Genomic DNA, 27,370 nt, shown 5'->3' with positions numbered 1-27,370 from the left:
CGACCTTCTGCTGGGATTACAGGCACACATCTTCATACTTTATTAAAAATGCTTTGCAGGACAAACCGAAGCTGATCTCTACAAAGGTGGGAAGCAAACGCATCTGAAATTTTATGGATCCACCAGAAGGAAGGCAATACTGACAGCCGGACAATTTGACAGATGCCTTTGCTGCTTCCCCCTTCCTGCAGCAATTCTGAACTGTGCTCAGCTGTCAAGAAGAGTAAACAGCCCGAGAACGTTGGGTTTTCCTTTAGAAACTATTTTACTTTCAGTCAGACAAGACCACTTCAGTCACAGAATGTTTCACCACTACCATGTAGTTCAGTCTTACTCAATCTTTGTAAGCACACACAGAGTACACACGCCACACGCGCGCACACACACACACACAGTACACACAACTCATGCGCACACACGTGCGTGCACATGCATGTGTGCATGCACACGCACACACGGGGGGAAGGTGTGTTCTTTGGTATAAATTTCTCTCAGCCTCCCTCTGCCGTGAGCTCCCTATGCTCTATGCTGTGATCTCCCAAGGGGCAGATCCCCGGTTTCCCTGTGTCACCCCCACTGGCTGGTTGACACCAGCTCCAGAGAGGGGGTTCACATACAAATTCTTGCCTGTGGAAAGTGCTCAGCACCTCTCCGGTGTCTAAGTGTTGTGGTTCTTCTTGCATTCCTGTGCCTGACTTGAGGCCAGCATCGGGGAGGGCTCAGTCAGGCCGGAAGTTCAGTGCTCACAGTCTGCCCCTTTCATTTCCTAAAACTGAAACCTGTGAGAAGTAGCTTAAGCAAGAGCGGAATGTCAGCTCTTACTCACTGGTGCCCTGGGCAGCAGGGAGCCAGTCCTATGGTAGCTCCTGGTACACACGGTCTTCTCTTGGTTATGCAAGTTTCTGAGGGGCTGCCAGCATTCTCAGCTGACTTAGACAAGTCAATCATTTATCCCTGGACAGCCGTGGAAATCCCCCGCATCTCCCCAGTCAAGTCCTGGGTCCTCTCCTCTGAGAGGGAAGTCCTCATTTGCTGCTGGACTGGCAGTTTTGGCCTGGAACCCTACCTTAAGGGAGGCAAAAATGCTGCCATAGACAAGGTTCCGTTAACAGGTGTTTCATTCGTTTGTGAGCCCCCTCCATTTTCCAGGACTCCGTATTTCTGCTCTTTCTGTGTTATTTTTCCTGTGCTGTTCCAGCTGATTCTCTGGGAAGTGACACTCCTTGCTCTATGTCAGTCACTGGCTTTTCCTGAGAGAAATGAGTCATTTACTTGGTGGAAGAAAACTGACCTAACTCAGTGTCTTGAAAGTCTAATTATAACCACATTCATTTTGTTGTTAATTTGTGTGGGTTTTGTTTTTGTTTTGTTTTGTTTTGTTTTGTTTTGGAAAGAGTCTCATGCAGTCGAGGCTAGCTTCAAACTCCTGCTCTTCCTGCCTTCATCTCCCGAATACTGGGATCCCCTGTGTGAGCCACCACACATGGCCAAGTGTGTTCTTTGCGTGATACAATTCTATAAGCAGCCTTGGGCTCTATAGTTCTCTCCAGGCCCGTCAAGTAACAGCTGCTGCTGAGTCTGCTCCTCAACAGTCAAATGGTGGATGGGAGAGGCCTGGCTCACTGATCTGCGCCATAGATGCCCTCCGTGAGGCGCCATGTAGAATAGACAGTGGGATATGGACATTGAGAGAGGGGGGATGCTGACATTGTCCCCTGGTAGTTTCCCTGGCAATCAGCTATTTTAGGAAAGGTGGCTCAAAACTTAGCCTTGCCCCTGCCCCCCCATTCACAGTGTTAAAGTTTTCTCTAGTTTTATCCTTTGCCAGCTTTGGAACTCTGTAGTTTCCTGAGTCTAAATGTTCCTGTGCCAACTGCCTGCAATCCCCTTTCCTAGCTCATTCACCCCTAACTATATTACTATATTATTTCTTCCTCCTCCTCCTCCTCCTCCTCCTCCTCCTCCTCCTCCTCCTCCTCCTCCTCCTCTTCTTCTTCTTCTTCTTCTTCTTCTTCTTCTTCTTTTTCATTATTATTATTATTATTACTCTCCTGTCTGGTGTTTTTTTGTGAGAGCATAGGCGGGCAGTTTTTTCCCCCACAAAATAAACATGTATTATTGTGTTGTTCTTAACAGCCCATCTCTTGCCCAGCACTCACAAGCATCAGACACCATTTGTGCCCTGCTCACACTTCCTTTCACACTTTGCACAGTGAGAATAACTTAATTGAAATTTCACAGGTATCAAGATAGCTGAGAGTCCTCAGTAATTAACTTCATAATGAGAACTCAGCCCTGCTTCTTGGCTGCACTTTAAGCAGCTAGTTGTGTCTCCAAATCCCCTTGGAATATTATTTTTTTGTAGCAGAGTCATGGTGTTCTAGCCTCTAGTCAGTCTGGACCACTTAACTACAGGTGTGGGACTCAACCCTTTTGTACCCAGGACGTGCTCAGGGATGGTGGAGCAGTATTGTTGAGCATGGCCACATCTAGCAAATTCTGGTACCTGTTCAAAGCAGAATCTGGAAAGAGAAGACTAAATGTAAACAGAGCAGGATTGTGTGGCACCTTTCCTTTCCCAGGACAGATGTCCCCATCATTTTTATTCTGATCCTTCAACAGTTTGACCCTGCAAACCGGAGATGAAACTGATTTAATCTGTGACGCTTTCTGGAAAACACTGGCTAACCTTGGCATTTGCTCTGCTCTGGGCCTTGTATTGTGGACAAGGATGGTTTCCCCGTGTGAAAGCAGAGTCTTATCCAATCAGTCACACAGCCAGGAGGTGGAACGGTCAAGATTTAAACTCAAGTCTGCTGGATGGAATCAGTTACCCTTATGATCACGCCCCGTTGTCCCCACAGTGCTGTAGAACATAGGGGCCATTATTCTGGTACCCAGCAGTCAGCTGACACAGCTCTGGACTAGAGGCACGTGAGCTACTGCGAAAGGCTGTCTGTCAGACCAGAGACGATGTAAAGCGGTGGTCAGCTGTAGGTCCTTTAGAGCCAGTGTAAAGAACTTGTATCTTAGATCAGCAATGAAGCCTTATGACCTGAGGGCCAAGGATGATGATGATGACAGCTTACCGTTATTGAGCTCCTTCTGTATACCTAGCATTTTTGTTGAGCACGCTGTATGCATAACTTGATTTAAGCTGGGAGAAAACCCACTTGTTATTGGAGTGGAATCTCACACTTCAGTTATTATTCAATTATCAGTGACCTCCATCTTAGGCCTAAAAATCATAAATGACATTGTTCCAGGCAGAGTTTATGGCTGAAAGTGTTCATTTGTGGCAATCGAAGTTGAATTGTGTAAACCGTATTGGGCAACATTCCTGTAAAGAGAACTCCTAGCAAAACAGGAAGATACTCACACACTATTAAAATCTCGGCCTCTCAGCTGGACTGTGACTGAAAAAGCATGGGTTAAAACTGGACTCTCTGAACATGGCGAACAATGAGAGCTGATGAGAAGCCAAGGACAATGGCACGGGGTTTTGATCCTACGCAATGTGCTGGCTTTGTGGGAGCCTAGCCAGTTTGGATGTTCACCTTCCTAGATATGGACGGAGGGGGGAGGACCTAGGACTTACCACAGGACAGGGAACCCTGACTGCTCTTTGGACTGGAGAGGGAGGGGGAGAGGAGTGGGAGGAGGGGGAGAAGGGTGGGAGGAGGGGGAGAAGGGTGGGAGGAGGGGGACGGAAATGGGAGGCTGGGAGGAGGTGAAAACTTGTTTTTTTTTCTTCCTTTTCTCAATAAAAAAAAAAATCTCAGCCTCTTGAACTGCCCGAGTGTGTGGCTGTGTGGATTATCTGACTGACTGAATGGATGATGAGGGCTGGGACACCGGTCTCGGGAGAGTCAGTGAAGTGTACAGTGTGCAGGCTTTTCGATCATACAGAAGAGCCAAACCCAGACAAGTTCCTAAACTCTCTGAGCATCCTTGGCTAAAAAGAAGATAGTACATCTCTTACGTAATTGTTGAAGAATAGCACAAACACAAAAAGGGAAAAAAATAGATTTTAGCTCAAGATGGGGCATCAGTTAAAGTCACTCTCTATTCCTCATCCCCATTTGGGATCCATTTCTGAAACTTGGCCGTTTTTGAAGTCTGTTGCCTTCTCTTCTCTCCCTCACATTATGTGTGGTGCCATTTTCTACTTGCCTTGACATATGTATGTGTGATATATATATATATATATATTTTGAAAAGCTGTTACAGTTTCTAGGGTTAGCATGAGAAGGCAGACATTGCTGTCTGTGGCATCCTGTGTACTTACATAAGCATCAGGCTAGCCACAGAGGAGGAAACCATGTGTGTAGGCTGAAGAGTGAGGAAAGTGGAGACTCAAAGGAGGATCCAGAGCTGTCTATGGCAAGGGGGCTGGCGGAGGTGGTGTCAGTGGTGGAGATGATGGTAGAGAGTTGCTGATGAGGGCAGAGCTGGTACGGATGGTGGCAGAGGGAAGGTAGGGATGGGGATGGTGCAGGAGAGGGCAGAGAAAGTGATGGTGGAGAAGATGGCAATATTGCAGAGTAGATAGTGGAGTTGATGGAAATTATGGTGGTAAAGGTATCTGTGATGGTAACGAGGCACATAGAGGTGTGGGGATGGTAGAACTGATGCCAATGATGGAGAGAATGGGTGGAGATGATAGAGGATGTATGCACATGTGTGTAGGGTGTGTAGGGAGGGGCTTAAGGTATACACTGTGAAGATGGTGTGACTGAGACAGAGTGGTGAAAAATATGAGGTTGGCAGGGAGAGCAAGTACACATGGGTAATGACACATGGGTAATGACCGAGAATGCAGAAGCAGCCAGGGCAGAATAGGGATGCTGATGCTCCCAGTAGAGGTCCTGTGTTTTATTGCAACAGGAAGAAAGGATGGGCATGGGTAGTTCCTAAGAGAATCGAAATGGTTTCTTTGAGTGGCTTTAGACTTTTCTGAGATGCAAAGGGAAAGTTCCCAGAGAGGTTAGGGGTGGTATAGCCTGCCTGTGGTTGAAAGGACGAGGAGCAAGCTTGAGATGCCATTGTGGAGAAGGCAGGGGTGTCTGAAGAAACAGAGTGAGGTGCTTGAGTAACTCGAAGGCAGTAGGTCTTCCTTTGAGTAGAGTGTAGAGAGGCCTTCTAGGCTGAGGAGGCCTCCCAGGGACATAAGGAAGAGAGTGAGGGTCCTGGAGTATACAGGGTTTGAAGTGACAAGTTGATGTGGCAATGGGAATGGATAGGCACTGGCCTGCTCTACCGGGCAACTCACCCACTACTCACGGGCTGTCAGCATTTATGCTCAGAACAGCTCATGGCTGCTAAGCTGGGCTTTCCCCCCTTATAAGAGGGGGACAGGATTCATCTTATAGTCTAATTAGAAGTGTTGGGGGCAGCTATGACTCCCCATCTAATACTGAGAATCTGCCGACACACCCACCTGAGAGCTTCAGCTGACCCCAAGAGCTTGTGTGAGGAGCTAGCAAGTGGGCTGAGGAAGAAGGGAAGACTGACAGGGGCTAGGGAAGCCCCACACTACTGGGACACATTTGTATCCATATCAGAGAAAGGAGTCTGCCTATGCATGCTATTTTTAAATTGTTTTTACTGAGCTATATACTTTTCTCTGCTCCCCTCCCTTCCTTCTCCTCCCTGTCTACCCTCTCCCATGATCCCATGCTCCCAATTTACTCAGGAGATCTTGTCTTTTTCTACTTCCCATGTAGTTTAGATCTATGTATGTCTCTCTTAGAGTCCCCTTTGTTGTCTAGGTTCTCTGGAATTATAAATTGTAGGTTCGTTTTTCTTTGCTTTTAGAAAAAGAAAGGGAAATAGCCTAGCTGGCTGGTGGGGTGGTGACTCTGACCATGTGTAGCTCTGGCTTATGCTGGTGGCTCACAGCTTTTTCGTCAATTCGTACCCCAAAAGTTGGGTGTCAGATGTTGCACGAACTCTAACTGTTCTTTAAAATAAAAGCTCAGAGTCAGTTATCCAGGGATGAAAGCTGAAGGATCAGAGAAGCAGAGCAGCAGCCATTGGAGTTTTTACCTCTACCAGTGCTCAGACCAAAGGGGCAATCCTGCTCTCAGCCAGTCTCGTCAGACTGCATCCTCAGACTGCATCCTCAGACTGACTGCGTCCTCAGACTGCATCCTCAGACTGCATCCTCAGACTGACTGCATCCTCAGACTGACTGCATCCTCAGACTGACTGCATCCTCAGACTGACTGCATCCTCAGACTGCATCCTCAGACCGCATCCTCAGACTGCATCCTCAGACTGTATCCTCAGACTGACTGCATCCTCAGACCGCATCCTCAGACTGCATCCTCAGACTGTATCCTCAGACTGACTGCATCCTCAGACTGCATCCTCAGACTGACTGTGTCCTCAGACTCTTTGTTTTCCGGATGCCACACAGTAACCTTTCACTCGGTCACAATACGTTTTCAGATGTATGCTTAAGATTCTGCCATAGGCTTTGCAAAAATAAATTTTCTCTAAAGAGCTAGCTCGTGGGGCTAAGGGTGGGGCAGGGCTATGTCACCATTTCTACAGATTGGGACCAGAGGCTGATGTGGGCGTGGCTCCAGGTCAAGAGGAAGTCCTGGAGAGCTCTGGGTAGGATGGTTATGGTGCGTCCCATCTGACATTTTAGCTGAGTTGAGCACTCCAGGGCAAAAACTCTAAAAGGAAGGAGATATTCTGAAGGGCACTCACACTCTCTTTTTGGTTTGTGGATTATTGCAACAATGAGGCCTCAAGGAATTGGAATTCCCCACCAGCAGAAGTTAAAAGTTGCAACTGTGTGCCAATCACAGGAAGTTGCCAACTCACCATGGGGGAGAGACTGGAAGCCTGGGTAATGATGGCTGGATGACCTGGGGTACCACACCCTGACCAAGACTGTCTACTTACGGATACTTCTTGCCATACCTAAACTTAAGCCCGTGATGGGATTGATAGACTTAGGATGGGGCATTAGGCACCTTTTTGGTCATCTTCCTGATGTGGCTGCACCAAATAGCTATTTTTCACACACGATAATCCTCTCTGAAGCAGTCTTGGAGATATGAGGTGTGTTTTGTTGGTGACTGGCACCTACCATTGCAGCCAAGAGCCCAGGCTCAGCATCACTGTAGGATCTGCTAACACCGCACAGATGTTGCTGCAAGAAATTTGCGGATAGATGAACAGCTTTGTTTGTTTGTTTTGAGGAAGCATCTCATGTAGCCCAGGCTGGCCTTAATACTCCCTGCACCCCTCCTTCCTTGCTTCCTAGATCATGGGGTTGTAGGTGTGAGCCTCCACACCAGGCAGCAATAAATGGCTCTTCTTGGCTTTGATTTTTGGGATCACAAAGCAGGAAATTCAGTTAACCTAGGAAGTTCCATGAGAGAAGAAGGAGGAAGAGCAGTTTGCAGGGTTAGGGAAAGCATGCTCAGCTGTCTGGGAAATCCAGAGGAAGGAAGGCAGCTGTTGCAGAGGCGGGAGGCTTAGTCACATGGTCAACATATAGAACCAGACTTTGCAGAACACAGATCACTTTCAGGTTTGTGTTGCTGCTTACTGATGGAGCTTCACTGAATTTCGAAGGGCGAGGGGTCAGAAAATGATACTCCACAAGGAGTCAGCTTGGAATTCAAACTCACAACTTTTGGGACAGCAAATGTGGGAGGGCTTCCCTGAGTCTTAGCCACACAACCTCTGGATTTGTCAAAGAGGAACTTTATTGTCACTGACTCTTTCAAAGACTAAACTCACCAGGCAAACCAAACCCTCTAGAGCCCAGCAGCCCCTTCTCTGGGTGCATTCTCTCGCCTAGAAGCAAATCCCTCTCAGATATGTCCTCTCTCCCATGAAGAGATTTTTTTTCTCCCCCTCAATACAGGGTTTCTCTGTGTAACAGCCTTCACTGTCCTGGAACTCGCTTTGTAGGCCAGGCTGGCCTTGAACTCACAGAGTTCTACCTGCCTCTGTCTTCTTTTTTTTTTTTTTAAATGTTTCTATTACATGCTTTATTTTTAAATTTTTATGAAATACTTTGGGAAAAAAAACTATAGTTATTTTTACTTAGCTTTGGAATATATTAGTCTTCTTTTGGTATACACGATTTAATTCTCTCTTACTGTATAAATACGTAAGATGATACATGATTAAGGTTATGGAATCTTAAGTTGAAATTCTTAATTATACTGCTTTTTTAATTTGATTAATTTCTATAATTCTATATATAGAAACTTTCTATTTGCAATTCGTGTGGACACATATACACAAACACAGTAACAAACAAGTATATACACACACACATGCAAATACAGTCATGTTCATGAATACACATGCTTACAACCACTTCCAAAGTGGAGATAAGTAATGAATATAAAATTTTCCATGACCGTAATTAAGAACATTTGTAAGCCAGGCAGTGGTGGCCTATGACTTTTAATGCCAGGTGGCAAAGGCAGGCAGATCTCTGTGAGTTCGAGGGCAGCCTGGCCTGCAAGAGATAGTTTATGACAGACTCAAAAGTTACAGAGAAACCCTGTCTCGAAAAAATTTTTTTTAAAAAAGAACATTCATGCCTCTGTCTTCTTGAGTGCTGGGATCAAAGCTATGCACTCCTACCTCTGTCATGAAGAGGTTCTTAAAGCACCAACACACTGGTCCTTCTTTGAGTTTCTTTGCCCTGTGTGGCTTCCAGGCGTGTGTGTGTGTGTGTGTGTGTGTATGTGCGCGCGCGAAGAAACCACCTTTTCTCTTTTTCCACTTTGTTTCAACAGGTTCAAGGATGTGACGTTCAAAGAGAGGGACAGAGACACAGAGGCACACAACCAGAGATACAAGCAGAGATACAGACACAGAGAGGGTGTGTGTAACTCTCTAGAGAGCCTTAAGAAAGATGAGAGATGTGGAACCCAGGACAGAAGAGAACCTTCTGATTAAGGAAAAATTCTGGCTTCAAACCTTGCGTAGATTTACAGGACGTTCCCTTAGGTAAAGAGGAGTAAGGTGTCTGCTCTGCACCCTCTCTCCCTTTGCCAAGGTCTCACAGAATCACAGACACGCAGGGAGGTTTATTAACTCGCTTAAAAGCAGGTTTTCCCCTTATAATTATTCCTTGCAGAGGAAGACGGAGCAAACCAATCAATCTAGGGCTGTTTTAAGAATCATTTTGAGATGCAAATCCGGGTTACAAAAAGGGAAGTACTTAGTTCTAAAGTCGCAGGTAGAAATGAGAGCCCGGAATCTTCCTGAGGGGAGGAAGAATGGGTTGCCCCTCAGCACACCCTCAGGGACAGGTCGGGCGTGAGGAAAGAAAGGAATCTGGGCTGTCCTTATTTATCCTTTTACGTCCTGGATGACACTTGCAAGTAAGTCTGGAAGGCGACTGGAAGACTGTTCTAACAGATGTAGCACGGAAACGGATGCTAGAGATATGCCGGCAGGGGGAGAAAGTGTTGAAAAGAGCGAGAAAGAAACAATACTCCTGAGCCCAAGTTGCAGCTTTGGAGAATGGAGAGAAATTCAAAAGCTGTGTTCGAGGGCAAGGTGAGGTTTTGGGACTGACTCGGCAGCCCTGGCTAGCTAGCCTCTCGAACCTCAATAAGCTACTTCAATGATTAAGATTTGACACAACAGGAAGACGACTTAAAAAAGAGGTGCATGACATCCCATCCTAAGACCATCATCCTGTGGAGAGTTTAAGTTTATGTATGGCAAGAAGTATCCATGAGTACGCAGTCTTGGTCAAGGTGTGGTACCCGCAGCCATTCAGCCATCTGATTGTCCAAGCTTCCAGTCTCTCTGCCACAGTGAACTGACAAAAACTTCCCGTGATTGGCAGGCGCTTGCAACCTTTAACTTCTCTCAGCCGGAGACACCTGGAGGAAATTCCAATTCCTTGGGGCTTCATTGTTGCAATAATCCATTAACCAAATGGAGCGTGTAAGTGTCCCATTAGAATATCTCCTTCCTGCTAGAATTCTAGCAGTAGAGAGTGCTCCATTCAACTAAAATGCCAGCTGCCACGCAGCTTTCTCTATGGTTGCCCTTGCCTGCCCTGTCTAGGGGAAATCCCACACAGAGTCACTGGCCTCTCAGTTCTGGGTTTCCTGCCCTTTGGCTCCAGTCAAGCTCTGGTGCCAAGCTTAGCTCCTCTATAGACCCCTGTAGGCGGCGCCAGCCGCGCGGGGCGGTGCTGGCGACTGGGAAGTTCGAGCCCGAGGTTGAGGACGTCGCCTTCCCTCACTTCCCGGTCCTCGCCATAGGGGTCCAGACAACCGGAGGGCGCGGGCGGGCGAGAGGCGGCGGTGAAGATTCTCCAGGTAGGTCGGTCGCTCCCGCTGCAGGGTCCCTGCACCCCTTCGAGGGCAAGAAGTGCCAAGGGCGACGGGGCAGCCGCTGGGAGCTCCGCGCCGCAGCGGGGACCCGGTGACCCGGTTTCCACCGTCGTGCACCTGCGCCCCCAGCCGTGCGGCTGGGCTTCGGAGACAGCTGTTTCTAGTTGTGGTCGCTGCGGGAAGTGGGATACCAGAGAGGAGAGGAGCACTGTATAGTGGCAGCGACTGAAGAGCCCGGAGCCTGTCAGCCTCTATAGCTCCAGGGTCGCCGAAGGGAAGGGAGCATCTGCAGTGCCCCCCCCCCCCAGCCCTAGAACTCTCGGTGACCACGGCGCTGCCCCGGCATTACCGGAAAGGACTGCCGTCCAGCCCAGCCCTCTGGCTTGGAGCCCAGTGCAGAGTCGGTGGAGACAGTCACTTGTGGGGGGTGTGTCCGCAATCACTGTTTCAGACTAGGAAGCAGTGAAGGTTGTTTTGCCACCTAGAAGGGGAAAAGATGTCGCGTGAGGCGGTGCAGACTATTTCTTTCTAACTGAAATCTTGCTTCTTGGTGTGTGTGGAATGGTGGTGGGGCTTCATGTCTCTGTGTTCCTTCATCTCTGGATGCATCCGAGTCTCATCTCTGGTCAAAAAACAACTCACCGAAACCGCATGCAAACAGAGTGTGTGGCGTTCTTCACAGAAGGACTCTCCGAGGGTCCCCTTATGACTTCCCGGTTTCATAAATGAGAACCTTGGGTTTACATCTTAGACTCCAGGAAAAGGCTTTTCTGTTTTCAAAAAGGAGAAATTACTTCGGGTGTAAACCGCTTAGCTTGCTGGGACGATTTTGATTTGACTTAAGGTTTTGTCTATGCTACCGAATCTTTAGCAAAGAACAAAAGGTGCGTGGGCTGGGGACTCGTCTTAAAGACCCTCTTTTCTTCCCCCAAGGGGAAACAGCGAACACCGTGACTATTGGAAAATGTCACCATATTCTGAGTTTCTTTCTGTTCCAAGAACAAAATAGAACACTTGGGCCTTAAGTTTTCAACTTTTACCGAAATTGCCAGGTGTTGACAATATTTTTTAGAAGTTTCTAAGCTACCAGTTAACCTTTTCGAACTTCTAAATTTATAAGCAAATTAACATTTGCCTGGATAAATGCCCAATGAGAAATCACCCCCACGGTTGAAGAAGTCAAATTAAGAGAGAACACAAAAGGGGGGCATCAGAAAGTACATATGCAATGATTGGAAACTTCGAAATGCTAATTTATATTGAATAAGAGGAATCTCACTTAAATGATCAGATGGATAGTGTCAGAAGAGACTTAGCATCTACAATCTACTTGTTATCTGCTGGCATATCTTTTCGAGAGGGTCTGATGTCTTATGGGCTGGCTTTGAACTCACCACAGGACAGTGGATGGCTTTGAACTACTGTTCCCCCTGCCTCCACCTCCTGGAGCATTGGGATCACGGTATGCACCACTACCTCCCATCTAATCCACATACACTAGCAAAGCACTCTGCTGATGAGCTATATCCCAGGCCTGTCACCTGCTGATTCCAAGAGATACATCTCTTAAGGACACTAAAAATCGAAAGGGAAAATGCAAAACCAGTTAAAAACTCACAAAAGGATGCTATAGGGCTGGAGAGATGGATCAGCAGTAAAGCTCACTTGATGCTCTTCCAGAGGACCTGGATTTAGTTCCCAACACCCACATGGTTATAGGGAATCTGCTGCCTTCTTTCTGGTTCCTAGGGTCCTGTACACATGCGGTGCACATGCATATACTCGGGCAAAATATAAATATACAATAAAGTGGCGCTTGCCACCAGGCCTGATGGCCTGAGTTCAATTTCTGGAATCCACATGGTAGAAAGAACAGGCTTCCTCAGATTGTTCTGTGATTTTCACTCATATGTTGTGGCACATGTATGTCCCCCCAAAATGAATAAGTGCAGAAAGAATTTTGGAAATTTTGGTGTTACTTAACTGAGCAAATATACCAATGGCACACGGGACCCACAAGGGCACTGGGAGAAAAGTGTGGGCTTCTCCCATGAATGCATCAGCCAAGTGAAGCAAACCACTGCCTTTCGTTCACGTGTGGGTTTGGACGCAGCTTTTTGGACTTGACGCTGCAGAAGGAGAAGGTTCTGATGGTCTGAATGCTCCTCATCTCATCAAACCGTTGACTCCCTCTGCCTAGGGCTCCAAATCACCCTCTGTCTGCTAGTAATAGGGGCAAGGCAGACTGAGTGGGCATGGAATTTTTCTTTTGGTCAGAGAATGGGCTGTTTCCAGGCCTGAATTTGGTTTATGTGTCCCGTAAAAGAGGTGGTTTAGTCTGGTGGGATCATGAACCACGGGGACAATGAATCAAGGAAGAGACATGCTTGATGAGGCAAGCCGGAGGCATTAGAGAAACAGAAGCCCATATGACACCCTTGTTCCGTCCTCCATGTATTTGTTTGTTTATTCTTCAACCCACATTTACTGAGTCCTGTTTTTTTTTTTATCTTTCTTAGATGGTTGTGGTTTTTTTAGTTTCTTCACTGGCCGACAAATATCTGCTAGCATTATTGTATATATCATAAAATTAATTTTTTTAAAGATTGTATTTATTTATTTATCCATTTAATTATTTATTATGTATACAACATTCTGCCTCCATGTATGCCTGCAGGCCAGAAGAGGGCACCAGATCTCATTACAGATGGCTGTGAGCCACCATGTGATTCCTGGGAATTGAACTCAGGTCCTCTGGAAGAACAGTGAATGCTCTTAACCACTGAGCCATCTCTCCAGCCCCCCAGAAAATTAATTTTTAATCTTCATTCATGGTTTGCATTTGCCTCCAACTTACTGTTTATACGCATGCATTTGAGAGGGGGCCGTGCCTGCGACGGGGAGAGCCATGATGTGGCAACCGGCACACTCACTCACCAGTGCTTCATCCATTTCCAGGTCAAATCTTGGAGGATGCTCCGTGTTCTCTGGACCTTGTGGATCTTGGTGGCCATAAAAGACCTCCGAAGGGAGGGCTGTTCTGCTCAGGCACCTCTGTCATGTGATGCTGGTGTGTGTGATGGCCGTTCCAGGTCTTTCACCTCCATTCCCTCAGGACTCTCCACAGCCATGAAGAGTCTTGACCTGTCTAACAATAAGATCACCTCCATTGGCCATGGTGACCTGCAGGGGTGTGTGAACCTCCGGGCTCTGATGCTGCAGTACAATAGGATCAACAGAATAGAGGAAGGTGCCTTTTCTTCCCTGCGCAGTCTTGAGCACTTGGACTTGTCTGATAACCACCTGTCTGACTTATCTTTCTCCTGGTTCAGGCCTCTGTCCTCTTTGAAATACTTAAACTTGCTAGGAAATCATTACAGGATACTGGGGGAAACATCACTGTTTTACAACCTCACAAATTTACAGACTCTCAGGGTAGGAAACGCCAACACCTTCAATGGGATTAGGAGGATAGATTTTGCTGGACTGACTTCTCTTGACGAACTTGAGATCAAAGCGCCACGTCTCCAGACTTATGACTCCCAAAGTCTGAAGTCGATTCAAAACATCCATCACCTGACCCTTCACCTGAGCCAGTCTGATTTCCTCCTGGCGATTTTTGCAGACATCCTGAGTTCTGTGGGATATTTAGAACTGAGAGATATTGGCGTGGCCAGCTTCCGCTTCTCAGAACTGTCCACAGGTGAAATAAATTCGCCGATGAAGAAGTTAGCATTCCGAAATGCAGGTCTCACGGACGGAAGTTTTAACGAGCTGCTGAAGCTGCTGCGTTACATCCCGGAACTCTTGGAGGTGGAGTTCGATGACTGCACCCTAAACGGAGTGGGCGATTTCCAACCCTCTGAGTCAGACATCGTGAGAGAACTAGGCAAAGTAGAAACGCTAATAATACGGAGGTTGCAGATCCCCAAATTCTACTCAGTTACTGATCTGAGTTCTGTGTACCATCTCCTAGAGAAAGTTAAGCGCATCACAGTAGAGAACAGCAAGGTCTTTCTGGTCCCTTGTGAGTTTTCAAAGCGTTTGAAATCATTAGAGTTCTTGGACCTCAGCGAAAATTTGATGGTTGAAGAATATTTGAGAAACTCAGCCTGTGAGGACGCCTGGCCTTCTCTCCAAACTTTAATTTTGAGGCAGAATTATTTGAAATCACTAAAAAGAACTGGAGAGATTTTACTGACTCTGAAAAACCTGACTGCCCTTGACATCAGCCGCAACAGCTTCCGTCCTATGCCTGACACTTGTCAGTGGCCACCAAAGATGCGCTTCCTGAACTTGTCCAGTACAGGGATACAGGCTGTGAAAACATGCATCCCAAAGACGCTGGAGGTGCTGGATGTTAGTAACAACAATCTCGACTCATTCTCTTTGTTTTTGCCTAGGCTCCGAGAGCTCTATATTTCCAGAAACAAGCTGAAGACTCTCCCGGATGCCTCCTTGTTCCCCGTGTTACTGGTCATGAAGATCAGAGAGAATGCCATAAACACTTTCTCTAAAGACCAACTTAGTTCTTTTCCCAAGTTGGTGACTCTGGAAGCAGGTGACAACCACTTCATCTGCTCCTGTGAATTCTTGTCCTTCACACTGGGGCAGCCAGCACTGTCCCAGGTCCTGCCCGACTGGCCAGACAGCTACCTGTGTGACTCTCCACCCCGCCTGCGCGGCCAGAGGGTTCAGGAAGCCCGGCCCTCGGTCTTGGAGTGTCACCAAGCTCTTCTAGTGTCTGGCGTCTGCTGTGCCCTTCTTCTGTTGATCCTGCTTGTAGGTGGCCTGTGCCACCATTTCCATGGGCTGTGGTACCTGAGAATGATGTGGGCGTGGCTCCGGGCAAAGAGGAAGCCCAAGAAAGCTCCGTGCAGAGATATTTGCTATGATGTCTTTGTTTCCTACAGCGAGCAAGATTCCTACTGGGTGGAGAACCTCATGGTTCAGCAGCTGGAGAACTCCGACCCGCCCTTTAAGTTATGTCTCCACAAGAGGGACTTCGTTCCGGGCAAGTGGATCATTGACAACATCATCGACTCCATTGAGAAGAGCCACAAAACCGTGTTTGTGCTTTCTGAGAACTTCGTGAGGAGCGAGTGGTGCAAATATGAGCTGGACTTCTCCCACTTCCGGCTCTTCGATGAGAACAATGACGCGTGCATCCTCGTTTTGCTGGAGCCCATTGAGAAGAAAGCCATTCCCCAGCGCTTCTGCAAGCTCCGCAAAATCATGAACACCAAGACCTACCTGGAGTGGCCCTTGGATGAAGCCCAGCGGGAAGTGTTTTGGGCAAATCTGAGAACCGCAATAAAGTCCTAGGTTCACCATCCAGGTCCGGTCTTGCCCTAACCATGAACTGTAGCAAAGTTTATTCTGACGTAATTATTTAAGTACATAGAATTGTACCCTTGAGGATTTAAATATAGCTGATAATTGTGAGCTTTATCTTGAGTGCTGTTATATAAATATTTTATATTACGGTTTTTCTGTTTTTCCTTATTTTATAGATAACCAAGGTATCTCTCCATTATTGATATCCAAATAACCTGTTTCCTTAGCATATCTGGAAAAGGTACACACAGACTAAGATTTAATGCTTCAGCGCTTTCCGGACAGAAGCACGTGGGAGTGGCTACAGAGTATTGTGGGAGTGGCTATGGAGTATTTTCCAGTCTGCTATCCCACCTGCTATCCCTCTGTGCAACATCTCAAGGACAAGGAGTCACACTGTTTGGGTACTAGAGATCTCAGTATAAATGGCTCAGGCTGCATTTTTATGTAAACTGAGTTTGTCTTTCTGAGTATTTGATAGGGTTCTCTAGACATAATTCTTTGAAATAATATATGTAACCTAAGACATAGTAAATCTTGTCTTGCCATGAGAACAGAACTAATGAGTAGAGTATAAATACAATATTGATTTGGAAGGATCTGAAGGAAGGGTCCCGTGCTCTGGTACAGAACTCCACTGGATTTCAGCTGCCCATTCCCAGTGTCTGGTTGCTCTGGCTCCTACCCCTGTCAGACAATCTGTTGCTTTTTTTTTTTGGAGTAAATCTTGTTTCTAATTCTATAATGCTTTCTGTCTGAAAAAAAATAAATGTGAACATAGTATTTTGAAAATAATTATATACTTAGAGGTTTTTTGGGATTCAAAATAACTCCATGTGTAGTAATCTGAACACAGATACCAGTGCCTTTAATATTTATAAGTAGATTTGGCAGTGCATAAAATTTTAATGGGTCATTCTTTGCTGAGAGTTCTTCACTGGTACGGGTACTCAGCAACTTTTCTTTTTCTCTTCTTTCTTCCTTTCTCTTTCTTTCTTTCTTTCTTTCTTTCTTTCTTTCTTTCTTTCTTTCTTTCTTTCTTTCTTTCTTTCTTTCTTTCTTTCTGATAAAGGGTTTCTCTGTGTAACAGCCCTGAATGTCCTGGAACTTAGTTTGTAGACCAGGTTGGCCTTGAACTCACAACTTTTGTCTTGTGCTGGGAACCACATGTGAAAATGGCTTGAACCTTCTTTGACCTGTGTTAATTCTGGGCCAGGGCTAGGTTTGTGTGGTTAGTTGGGTTTTGGAATCAGAGATATTTGGGTTAACAAATATTCAATCTTGGGCAAGACACTTGACCTAATCCAAAATATTTTTCTGTCCCTAAAATGGGCAGTGTGATCTGTACATGCTGCATCATTGAGGTTTTGAGATCAGCAGGATTAGAAAACCACACCCCCTGATTGCCTTCGCTGTCAGAAGGATTATGGGACAATGGTATCGGAGCTGCCCAAATGGGACCTATGTGCACATGTGGAGTTAGAGGTTGCCTGTTGTACGGCTTTGCTACTGGGGCAGGTATTTCATAGGAAATCATTTGTTTTTGTGTTTTATCATTAATATGTTCCTGTTATGTACACTATAGAGAGATTAGTGACCTTGTTGTCCATAGAAAAATGCCCTCAGCCGGGCGGTGGTGGTGCAAGCCTTTAATCCTAGCACTCGGGAGGCAGAGGCAGGCGGATCTCTGTGAGTTCGAGACCAGCCTGGTCTACAAGAGCTAGTTCCAGGACAGGCTCCAAAACCACAGAGAAACCCTGTCTCGAAAAACCAAAAAAAAAAAAAAAAAAATGCCCTCAAGGAAGAAGTTTGTTAGTGTATCATGAGTTTTAGTGTGGAAAACTCAAAACAGTGCTTTTTTAGGATCCAATACAGTTTTTTTTTAAATCAAGAATTTAAACAGCAATAGAAATACCTTCACGGTTTGATAGATTTAAACATACTTTCATCTTTGTTACTCATCCTGCTGAAAGTTAGGTTCGGCAAAGCGGCAGGGTGCAGCATTAACACACACAGAAATTGATAGCCTTCCATAAACCAGTGACAGCATACTGAGGAAGAAACCAGGGAAACAATCCCATTGGTGGTAGTCTAGAGAAATACCTTGGGGTAAGTTCAGCTACTGAACTGAAAGACCTCTACAATAAAGACTTTAAAAAACTGAAGGAGGAAAGACATGCTATGTTCCTTGAGCCAAATAATTTCTATTATGAAAATGGTCATGCTATTAAAAGTGGTCCGCAGAGTCGGTGTGACGCCAGTGAATGTTCATATACTATTCTTTACAAAAATAGAAAAAAAAACTTAAAATTCATGTGGAAACACTAAAGGTCCCAGATGGCCAAAGCAATCCTAAGTAAAAAGAATACTGCTAGAGGCATCACCACACCTGACTTCAAATTACACCAGACAGCCATAGCAATAAAATAGAATGATGCCACCATCCAAGCAGATGCGAATGGATGAGCTACAGCAGAGGTTCCAGATATGACACACACTGAGAAAACAGTGGAACCTTTGGCAAAATATGCTAGTAAAACTGGGTGTCTGCACATAGAAGAATATAGCTACACTTTATATCTCATTCTGTGATGTGGGAGTCCCCTCTGTGTGCTGTGGTCACCATTAATGAATAAAGAAACTGCTTGAGACCTATAGCAGGGCAGAACTTAGCCAGGAAGGGAAAACTAAGCTGAATGCTGGGGGAAAGAAGGGCAGAGTCAGAGAGAAGCCATGGAGCCGCCGGAGACAGATGCTAGAAACTTTATCCAGTAAGCCACAGCCACATGGCAATATACAAATTAATAGAAATGGGTTAAATTAATATGAGTTAGCCAATGAGAAGCTAAAACTAATGGACCAAGCAGTGATATAATTAATACAGTTTCTGTGTCATTGTTTCTGGTCTAAGCTAGCCCGGCAGCTGGGAACCAACAAGTGGCTCCCTCCCACAATTCTACACAGAAATCGACACCAAAAGGGCCAAGGACCTCAATCTAAGAAACTCTGAAACTGATAGAGGAAAAGGTACCAGGGAGTGGGTTCTTTGCACAGGTATTTCTACCATGTGGTTTGTAGGCTTTTGCAACTGGCTTATGAGAGGAATGCTGGAGAATTTGAAGCTACAGACGTGACAAGCCCTTGCATGCTATTCTCAGAGATTACTGACCATCCCAGGGGGATTTTGGAAGACCAGAATGGCAATAGCTATGCAGACAGTAAAGAACAGCTCGTGAGGGTTCACGAGAAGAAGGATTCACCAGGAACGGGTCAGGTGCCACTCATGCCACAGTCTAGCAAAAAATCGGTCTACAGTCTGTTTCTGTTATGAAAGTTTGAGTACCTGAATTCAGAAGTAACGGATTAATTTATTTGGTGGAGGAAATATCAAGAATGTGTAACACACAGGCTGGGAAATGGTTTTGCTTGCTCTAGTTAGCCAGGTTTATGGAGAGAAGCAGAAAGAAAATGCAGAGCAGATTTGAGGACTTTGTTGTGTGGCAAGGAGAAGAATGTGTACGTGTTTCAAACCATAAACAAAGCAGGTGCTATAGGGGAAATGACAGCTGTTAAAGAGATCAGTACAATAAAGAGGAAACCATGCATTTTGAAATGGTAAGCGAAGAAATGTAATTTGAGGGTAAGATTCCACCCATCGAAGGCTCCATGCTGTGAAAATGAAGGACTCGCACTGGGAAGAGTGTTGTCTGGAGTCTACTGAGAAACAGCAGCCCAAGCAGGGTCAGCCACGGAAGCTGCTGTAGTCACAGTCCAAGGGGGCTTGGATACTTGCTCAGCTGGCAGTAGGACTTGGTATCAACTATATGGCGCTTGTTCTGTAGGCATGCAAAACACAAGAGTAATTGGTGGGCTTACATCTTAAACCACAAGCATGATGCAGAGAGAGCAAACCTGAAATGGCACAAGTCTTTAGACTCCTAAAGCTGCTTCCAGTGATAGACTTCCTCCAGGAAGACCACACTTCCTCAGCCTCCCAATCAGTACCGTCAGCTGGGGACCAAGCGTTTAAACAAGCCCTGAGCCCAGGGAGAGCATCCCCATTCAAACTGCTACAGGATCCAACATATCTGGGTCAGTTCTTTCCAACTGGTCTTATGTAGTCTGTTGACCTAGTTCCTTTTGCCACGTTAACTTACTCTCTCAATGGTGTGGGAGATCCTTCTGTTTGTGTGTTGCTTTCATTGGTTAATTAATAAAGAAACTGTTTGCCCCGATAGGGCAGAACTTAGGTAGGTGGAGAAAACACAACAGGATGCTGGGAGGGAGAAAGAGAGTCAGAGAAGCCATGGATCCTCTGCCTGAGATGGTCACCAGTTAGAATCTCTGGTAAGCCACTGCCACATGGCGACACACAGATTAATGGAGATGGGTTAAACTAATATGTAAGTGTTAGCCAATAAGAAGTTAGAGATAATGGCCAAACAGTGCTTTAATTAATGCAGTTTCTGTGAGATTATTTTGGGTGTAAGTTAGCTTGGCAGCTGGGACAAACAAGCACCTGGCTCCCTCCGCATCTAACATCTCAATAAATGTTTCTGAAGGGTGGTTCTACATGCCCGGCACTGCTGTGGATATAGTAGGGGATGAAACAGATGAAACTTGGCTTCATGGAGTAGAAGACAAACAAAAGTGCACGGCTTTGATTTTAGATACTGATGAGTTCTCTGAATTATGCCTCCCATCTGTGTGTGTACATGTGTGTACATGTGTGTGAACCAAGGAGTGATTCCTTATTCTTTAGTTCAGCCCTCAGGCAGGTTCAGTTTGACAGTTCCCAGGGTCCCAAAAAAGTCATGGTCCTGCTGCTAGAGCTTTGAGGGTAGCTAAGTGTGGACGGGGGCTTCCTGGTTTTAGAGCTGCCTATGCTGACAGGTATGAAGAGCAGAAAAGATGTATTCCTTGAGTTGTTGACTACTTAATGCCTCTACCGACAAGAAGATGATCTTGGACTGAGGGTCACCATTGTATATGCAGCGCATGTCGCAAGCTCTCAAACACTTGAAGATATGATCAACCGGCAATCGGTCAAACAGGGAGCACAATGCCTATGCCAGGAAGAGATAGAACAAGTGTGGTCCATGCATGGGTGAAACAGTAGGTGTTACAAGAAAGGGGGAAACACACACTTTGTTTATTCTGTTGTTTAGCTTTCAATTCTTTCCACAGAGATAAATTAGATTAGGTGTGACATTAGACTTTGTTTCCCGAACTCTTTAGAGTTCACCTCCAAATTCCAAAGAGAATACTAATGTTAAATGCAGGACCAAGGATTTAAAAATATGCCCACCGTGCAATGCATTGAGGAAGTCTGTGATGCTATCCCAGCTTGAGGAGACAGCTAATGCCTTGAACTATTCCAGTCAGCACTGCTGGACCACCAAGTAACAAAGCCAACCCAAGATCTCTGCATACAGCATGTGTGTACTCTCCGAGCTGAGCGTCAGTTAGGGGGTTGTTCTCCATAGAGCTAGGCAGAAGAAACACCCATCAACATCGCTTGCAAATATAATAAACAGTGTCTCAAATGGGGAGATTCCTCTTTTAAATTCTATTTGCTTTCCTAAGAGTTTTGCATGGTGATTTCCATGACTTGTGTAGTCCCAGATGCTAGAGAGACTGAGGCAGGAGGAACACTTGAGCTTGAGAGATTGGAGTTAGTCTGGGCCACATATTGAGAGCCTGCCTCTTGAAAAATAAAAAATGATAAATACATAAATAAAGCATTTCAAAAAATTTGTAGCATTATGGTTATTGCTATTTACACCACACTCGTTTTCTGAGACCAAATAGAGATCACTCATGGTAACTCTAAACAGCAATAAAGGCAAGGGTATATGTTGAAAAAAGGAAAAGAGAAATCCATCTCTGGGAAACTAGGAGGTGCTTCATGTGAGCAAAACCTGAGCTCTGGATCCTCGGCAGTGGACATGCCCGAGGGCGTTTGGTGCAGCAGGAATAGCAGCATCAGTTTATTCTGGAGGTCACATCTTTTGTTTTTTTCCAGTATCACTAATAAATTGTGCAAAGGGAGCTTAACTGATGCCCAGTATCACTGGTAGCAATATTACAAAGGCCAGCTTCCTCACACAGCCTGTCCTTGTATAAATATCAATAAGAGTATATGTTGCACCCAGTGGCTTGTTCTTTCTAGACAATGTAAGGAAACCTGATAGCTTGTTCTCTAGCAGATGGACTTACAGCCGTTCTGTAAGTTCTTAACGGAAGGTTGAGGAACCCAGTCACATCGCCTTAGAAGTGGATTTCAGGAACAGAAGATAAGGAAGGAGGGGGAACACCCTGCACGCTGAGCACTTCCAGACTCGAACTGAGCCAACTCTGTGGGCAGAGCAGGTGGTCTCACCCACAGCCTGGCCCTGAGATCCGAAGACCTAGGAATGCAGGATCTTCTGATATCCCAGCTGGAAGAGCCCCTGTGCATAGGAGTCAGAGATGAGACACTATCAATAGCTACCACACAGCCACATGGTTTGGGTTGGTGAGGAGCAGAGGAGGAGAGGGGGAAAAGTTGCTTCCCCAGCACTGTGAAGTTACTGACAGTGAGTACAGAGGTCAGCCTCCCATAGTAGATGTGGAGCAGACGAGGCAACCTTCTTAGTCCCTCTGCTTAAGAGGCAACAAGCTCAACCCCCTTCAATCCTTAGAAGAAACATGTCTTGGGACAGAGCTATGGAGGACTAAGTCTTTCTAGTTAGCTCTGGTTAAAGGCTGTTACCCTCTTGTGAACTTAATAGGACTCACGTTTATTCTATTAGGCATCCTGGTGCATATAAAAGTCTTAGTTGCTGGGGCTGGGGAGACGGCTCACTGGCTAAGAACTGGTTTTCTTCCCGAGGACCCCAGTTTGGTTCCCGGCCCCCGCGTGTGATCACAGCTAATTGTAGCTCCAGTTCCAAGGCCTCCAGTGCCTCTGAAGGCACCAGGCATATTAGTGGCGCACAGATGTAGGCAAAACACTGAAACACACACTTATTTTTTGAAAGTCTGAGTTGCTCCCTTGAGCTTCACGGATCTGTGGGTCTTTGTTTCATTTTAATATCATTGTTGCTAGAATTTAGTCTAAAGAGAGATGAGGCATAACAAGAAATTAAGAAGAAAAAAAGCTAAGCGGCAAGGCAAGGAGAAACGTAGTCATTTCTGGTAAAAATAAAAATTTGTTCTGCCCCCAAATACTCTCCCACACTAGTTCACAATCTGGACTTTTAAAGTTTCAATTTTAATTTATCTATGATTTAACCACAAACCCATATTATTCAAGTACGTATCCACCCATCCATTCAACATCTCCATTATTCTTCCTCATATTGGTCTCATTTTCTGAGCTACCCTAACACATTTCCAGTAAAATCTCTTAACACGGAAAGTATGAGCCATAAACGGTAGAATGGTCTTGGGTATTTAATTTCCTAGCCAGAATAGGAATACTGGCATAGGCAATTTAGAAAAAGTTGTGTTGAAATAGGTTGTTAGAGACAACAAACATTTTATACCACAACTAAGCAAAGATGATGGCGGTTCAGGCTGCACAGAGCATCCCTAGACACATCTAAGCTAATATTTTGTATGCTTCTAGAAGGATACTGGTTATTGGTTATCCTCTTCAGATCAGCCTTCTCTCTGCAGTAAGGACATGCCTCCTTCTTCCCGACAATATATCAGCCTCGTGTGCAGAATTCATGAGAACTGAAGCGCCTTGTTAGGGAAGGTCAGGAGAGAGCAATATATGCCCAGTGATGGTGATGGTGACCTAGAGATGATCCTTCTGTCTGGGAACAGGAGGCTAAGAGTGGTGGTCTGTTGGGACCATGGCTCACTCTGAGTGTGCATGTCCTCACTTTAGGGAGAGCCTGGGACAGTTAGGATGGAATGAGGTGACTCAGGGTGTGTGTGTGTCTGTTTGTGTGTGAGGGGGGACGGTGGATCAGCTTCATGGCCCTGTTGAATTTACTTAACGATTTGGCCTTGTTTGTTCTCACCTTACTTGGTTAAAATAAGAATTAGGTGAAGAACGTGAGGACTTTTTATATAATAATTTCTTATTTTTTTATTTTCGTTTTCATGACCCCCATGTTTGTGCAATGCTCTGACCCAAATGCACATGCGCTGATGTTCCCAATCATAGATTCTGTGCGTTGCTGTTTGAGTCCTACGACAGGCGCCGGGGTGATGTGTATTCTCAAGCTTCTAGCTCTCCACCCATCCTGCCCCATCCCCGTCCTGACTGAACCCAGGTCCTCATGCGTGCTAAACATCACCACTAAATTGCAAATAATTCTAATAACTTCTCAAACATTTTCCTCAACTTTTAAAAATTGATGATAAAGGAGGAATTATTATAATATAAACACAACAAACATCTCATATTCTAGCATGCACAACTTCATGTACATATATCATCTCTAGACTGTCTGCCCACTGTCCTCCATGAGTCTTGTTTCCTGAAAGGACTGGGAATGGATTCTAAGACACGAGAACCCGCTGTGAAAACTCATGGCCTCTTAGGTTACAGTTACCGCGTGACCACAGGCAACTCATCTTTTCCCCTTGCCACCAAGCAAGTGTCTGGGAAATGTTTATCAAATGAATATTTGAATGGATGTTTTGAAGCTAATTATTTTTGGAAATTAGTATTTCCACGCTCTCCAGGATTTCAGATTTGGGAAAATGATTAGTTTTTATTACTGATTGATTTACAGTCCTTGGTCTCAGTGTGGTTTGGGGGCCAAGAGCACATGGTTTTCTAGCCAGCCTGTTACCCATTCATGCTGACAGCAATGATATAGAACTTCTCTCCCTAAGAAACAGAGGTGGGAGGTGGGACCCTGGTGAGGCCATCAATTTAATTCCCCCAGACAAGTTCTCTATGCAACTAAGAGTTTCCACTATTTTATATCCTTGGAATCTGGGACATTTTTGCAATGTGCTTGGATTAACATAAAGTTTATTATAAGAAGGATCGTGAGCTCAAACCCAACCAGCCAGCCTTTTATTTAAAAGGGCTGGCCTAGAGCCACACCTTCCAGACAGGTACAGTTCTGGGGTCATGGAGCCAGGGTCGAGCATCCCCGTCTTCTCTACTGTGCTCTTTCATCTCCAAAGTTTCTATGCTGGAAGTTTGCAAGCTTGCCGAGCTGCCGCAGAAACTCAGAGTCTCTCCTGGCTAATATGACTCATATTTGCTCACTCCTCACCAATATGACTCATGCTAAAATGGGCCATTAATAATACTCCCCACAAAGCATACTTAAAGGTGACTACATTTCAGATTACATATGCACACATGTACAGCAATCCCTGAGGGCTTTTAAAGATGGAGAGAGAAATATTTTCACTTGAAAATGGCAGAGGAGGCTCTGTTCCAACACTTGAAAAGTAAATCATACTTAAAACAAGAGCCAGACTTGGAATTTCTATTAAGAATGATAGTTTCTTGGGGTGTGTGTATCACACTAAGGGAAAAAAACCCCAACATGGTAGAATTCCATATGGGATAGCTTTGTGTTTCTTCCCTTACATTTTTAAGGCTTAAATGTTGAAGAAAGGCTCCTATTACATTTGAGATGCATTTGGACCCGTTTCTGACTCTCATAGCTGAACCAGTGGAAAGTATCCAGATTAAACAGGACCGAATCATTGGCCACGCGCTTCGGAGGCATTAGACTGGATTAGGTGAGCTGCGGTGGCAAAGGGCAACTGTTTCAAGCATGTCACCATGCCAGAGCTTTGGTCTGACCAGGCGCGTGGAGACAGTACTGTAATATCAGGGCTATAATGTAAAGATGAGCGATGTCCTGATGCCTACTTAGGAACAAACAAAAATATGGACTACTGGTCAACCAGACACAACTTTGGCATCTACAATCCCAGTCTTGGACAGCTTGGACTGATTTGTTCAAGGGTCCAGCATTTCTAGCTGGAGCTAGTCTCATAGAAACCCGGCTTGTATGTCCAGGTTTATTCATTGTGGTATGATTGTGAAATAGCCCTCATGGGTTCATGTGTTTGAACTCTTGCTTCCAAGGCGGTGGCACCAAATCTGAAGGCTGTAGAGTCTTGAAGGGGTGAGGCCTATAGGGTGGAAGAATGTGGCGGTGGACCGTTGAAGTTATAGCCAGCCTTTGGTTTCAGCCTTGCCCTCCGTATTATGGTCAGCCATGGTATGAACAGCACCCACACCATGCTCCAGTCACCATGCCTGCCCTGCCACCATGAACTGAAACCCTCTGAAACTGTGAGCTGGAACCAGTCTTTCTTTCCCCAAGCTGTTGCTGGGGAGCCATTTAGTCCTAGCTATGGGAAGGTAATGAATACAGATTCCTACCATTCCAGATTCTCCAGCCAGCAGAGAGCTGTTGGAGCAGGACCTCATGGGCAGCAGTGCTAGGTGGTCCCAAAACAAAATGCCAATGCCAGTCCCTCCTTCTGTGCCCTACAGTGCGGGGCTGCCTTATGGTGTCCCCCTTTTTAAAGACCCCATCCTAGAAATTTTACGAGATGTCTGTTGCTACAAGTGGGTTCCTAAGACTATTTCCAGTCAACGTGGACTTTGTATATGTTGTTCTACTAAGATTTAGACACCAGGATCTACATCAGTGTTTCTCAACCTATGGGTTGTGACCCTTTGGGGCCAAATGATCCTTTCACAGGGGTCGCCTGAGACCATAGAAAACACAGATATTTGACTCACAACAGTTGACAAATGACAGTTATGAAGTAGCAACAAAAGCCATTTTATGGTTGGGGGTCAGCACAACACGAGGAGCTGTAGCAAAGGGTCGCAGCGTTGGGAAGGTCTCAGCAGTCAGCGTTGGGAAGGTCGCAGCATTGGGAAGGTTGCAGAGAACCACTGCTCTATATCAGCAGCCCTGCATTCTCCCCTACACCGGATACACTCTGCATCGTTTGTGCTGCTGGGATGAATCCAAGGCCTCCTGCACACTAAACAATGCTCCGGCACCAAGTGACACCCCAACGTTATACTGGATTCTTTTTCTCACTCTCGTCCCCCTTTTCTCTCTGCTCCTTTTTTTTTCCCTGCTCCTTTTTGTCCATATGCTCACGGCTACTGCTGGCTTCCCCAGGCTGCACCCTGCTCACATGCAGCAGGCTTCCTGTCCATGTGGGATGAGAAGTCTTCTTTTAAAGGAAATAAAGGGTGAGACTCACCTTAATCAGCACATATTATTCAGCAGAGTCCATCAGAAAGTCTCAAGCAGAGACGGTCAGAGGACAAAGGAAAAGATGGGAAGTCAAAAGCTTCAGGGAAGCCAAGAAAGGGTTCTGTGGAAGGATCTATGTGGGTACATGACAACTTGCAGGTGTTTACAATGAGCCCTTCTTCATCAGGTGCCACAAAGGTCTGCCCACAGATCACACAGATATCGCCTGACAGACTCCTGGTGGGCATCCTCTGACACTGTAGGGCTACCAGGGAAAGGAAGAGGATGCTGTTGGAGAGGAGAGAGCCTGCCGTCGCGTGTGCATGGGACAGCCACTGCAGGTACTGTACTAGATAGTCCTTCGGACCTGGGGTCTTCATTGCTTCTGAATTGACTAGTCCCTGAGATGCCTTTTCCTGTAGAGACAATGCTCAGAGGTGCTGAGCATCCCGGGTAGGGCCCATTAGTACCAACATACCCAGAGTGCATTGCGAT

General features: G+C 45.8%; 1 protein-coding gene across 3 annotated transcripts; it reads left to right on the top strand.

Moving 5' to 3' along the window:
- The first annotated feature begins 9,236 nt into the window (after window positions 1–9,236).
- Window positions 9,237–15,829, top strand: Tlr2 (toll like receptor 2). Of its 3 annotated transcripts, none has more exons than XM_075950670.1 (2): window positions 9,237–9,945; window positions 13,299–15,829. In XM_075950670.1, the coding sequence occupies exons 1-2, from the start codon at window positions 9,937–9,939 to the stop codon at window positions 15,663–15,665; spliced, it is 2,376 nt and encodes a 791-aa protein (XP_075806785.1). In that variant the 5' UTR covers window positions 9,237–9,936; the 3' UTR covers window positions 15,666–15,829. The 3 variants fall into 3 exon arrangements, with proteins under 3 accessions (XP_075806785.1, XP_075806786.1, XP_075806784.1); XM_075950671.1 differs by lacking the exon at window positions 9,237–9,945 and adding an exon at window positions 9,962–10,325; XM_075950669.1 differs by lacking the exon at window positions 9,237–9,945 and adding an exon at window positions 9,962–10,325 and having other exon boundaries at window positions 13,018–15,829.
- The last annotated feature ends 11,541 nt before the right edge of the window (window positions 15,830–27,370 follow it).

The sequence above is a fragment of the Microtus pennsylvanicus genome, chromosome 16 (assembly GCF_037038515.1).
Source record: "Microtus pennsylvanicus isolate mMicPen1 chromosome 16, mMicPen1.hap1, whole genome shotgun sequence".
NCBI classification, from domain to species: Eukaryota; Metazoa; Chordata; class Mammalia; order Rodentia; family Cricetidae; genus Microtus; species Microtus pennsylvanicus.
Note: the sequence above shows the minus strand (reverse complement) of the source record. Positions and strands in the feature narration are given on the sequence as shown.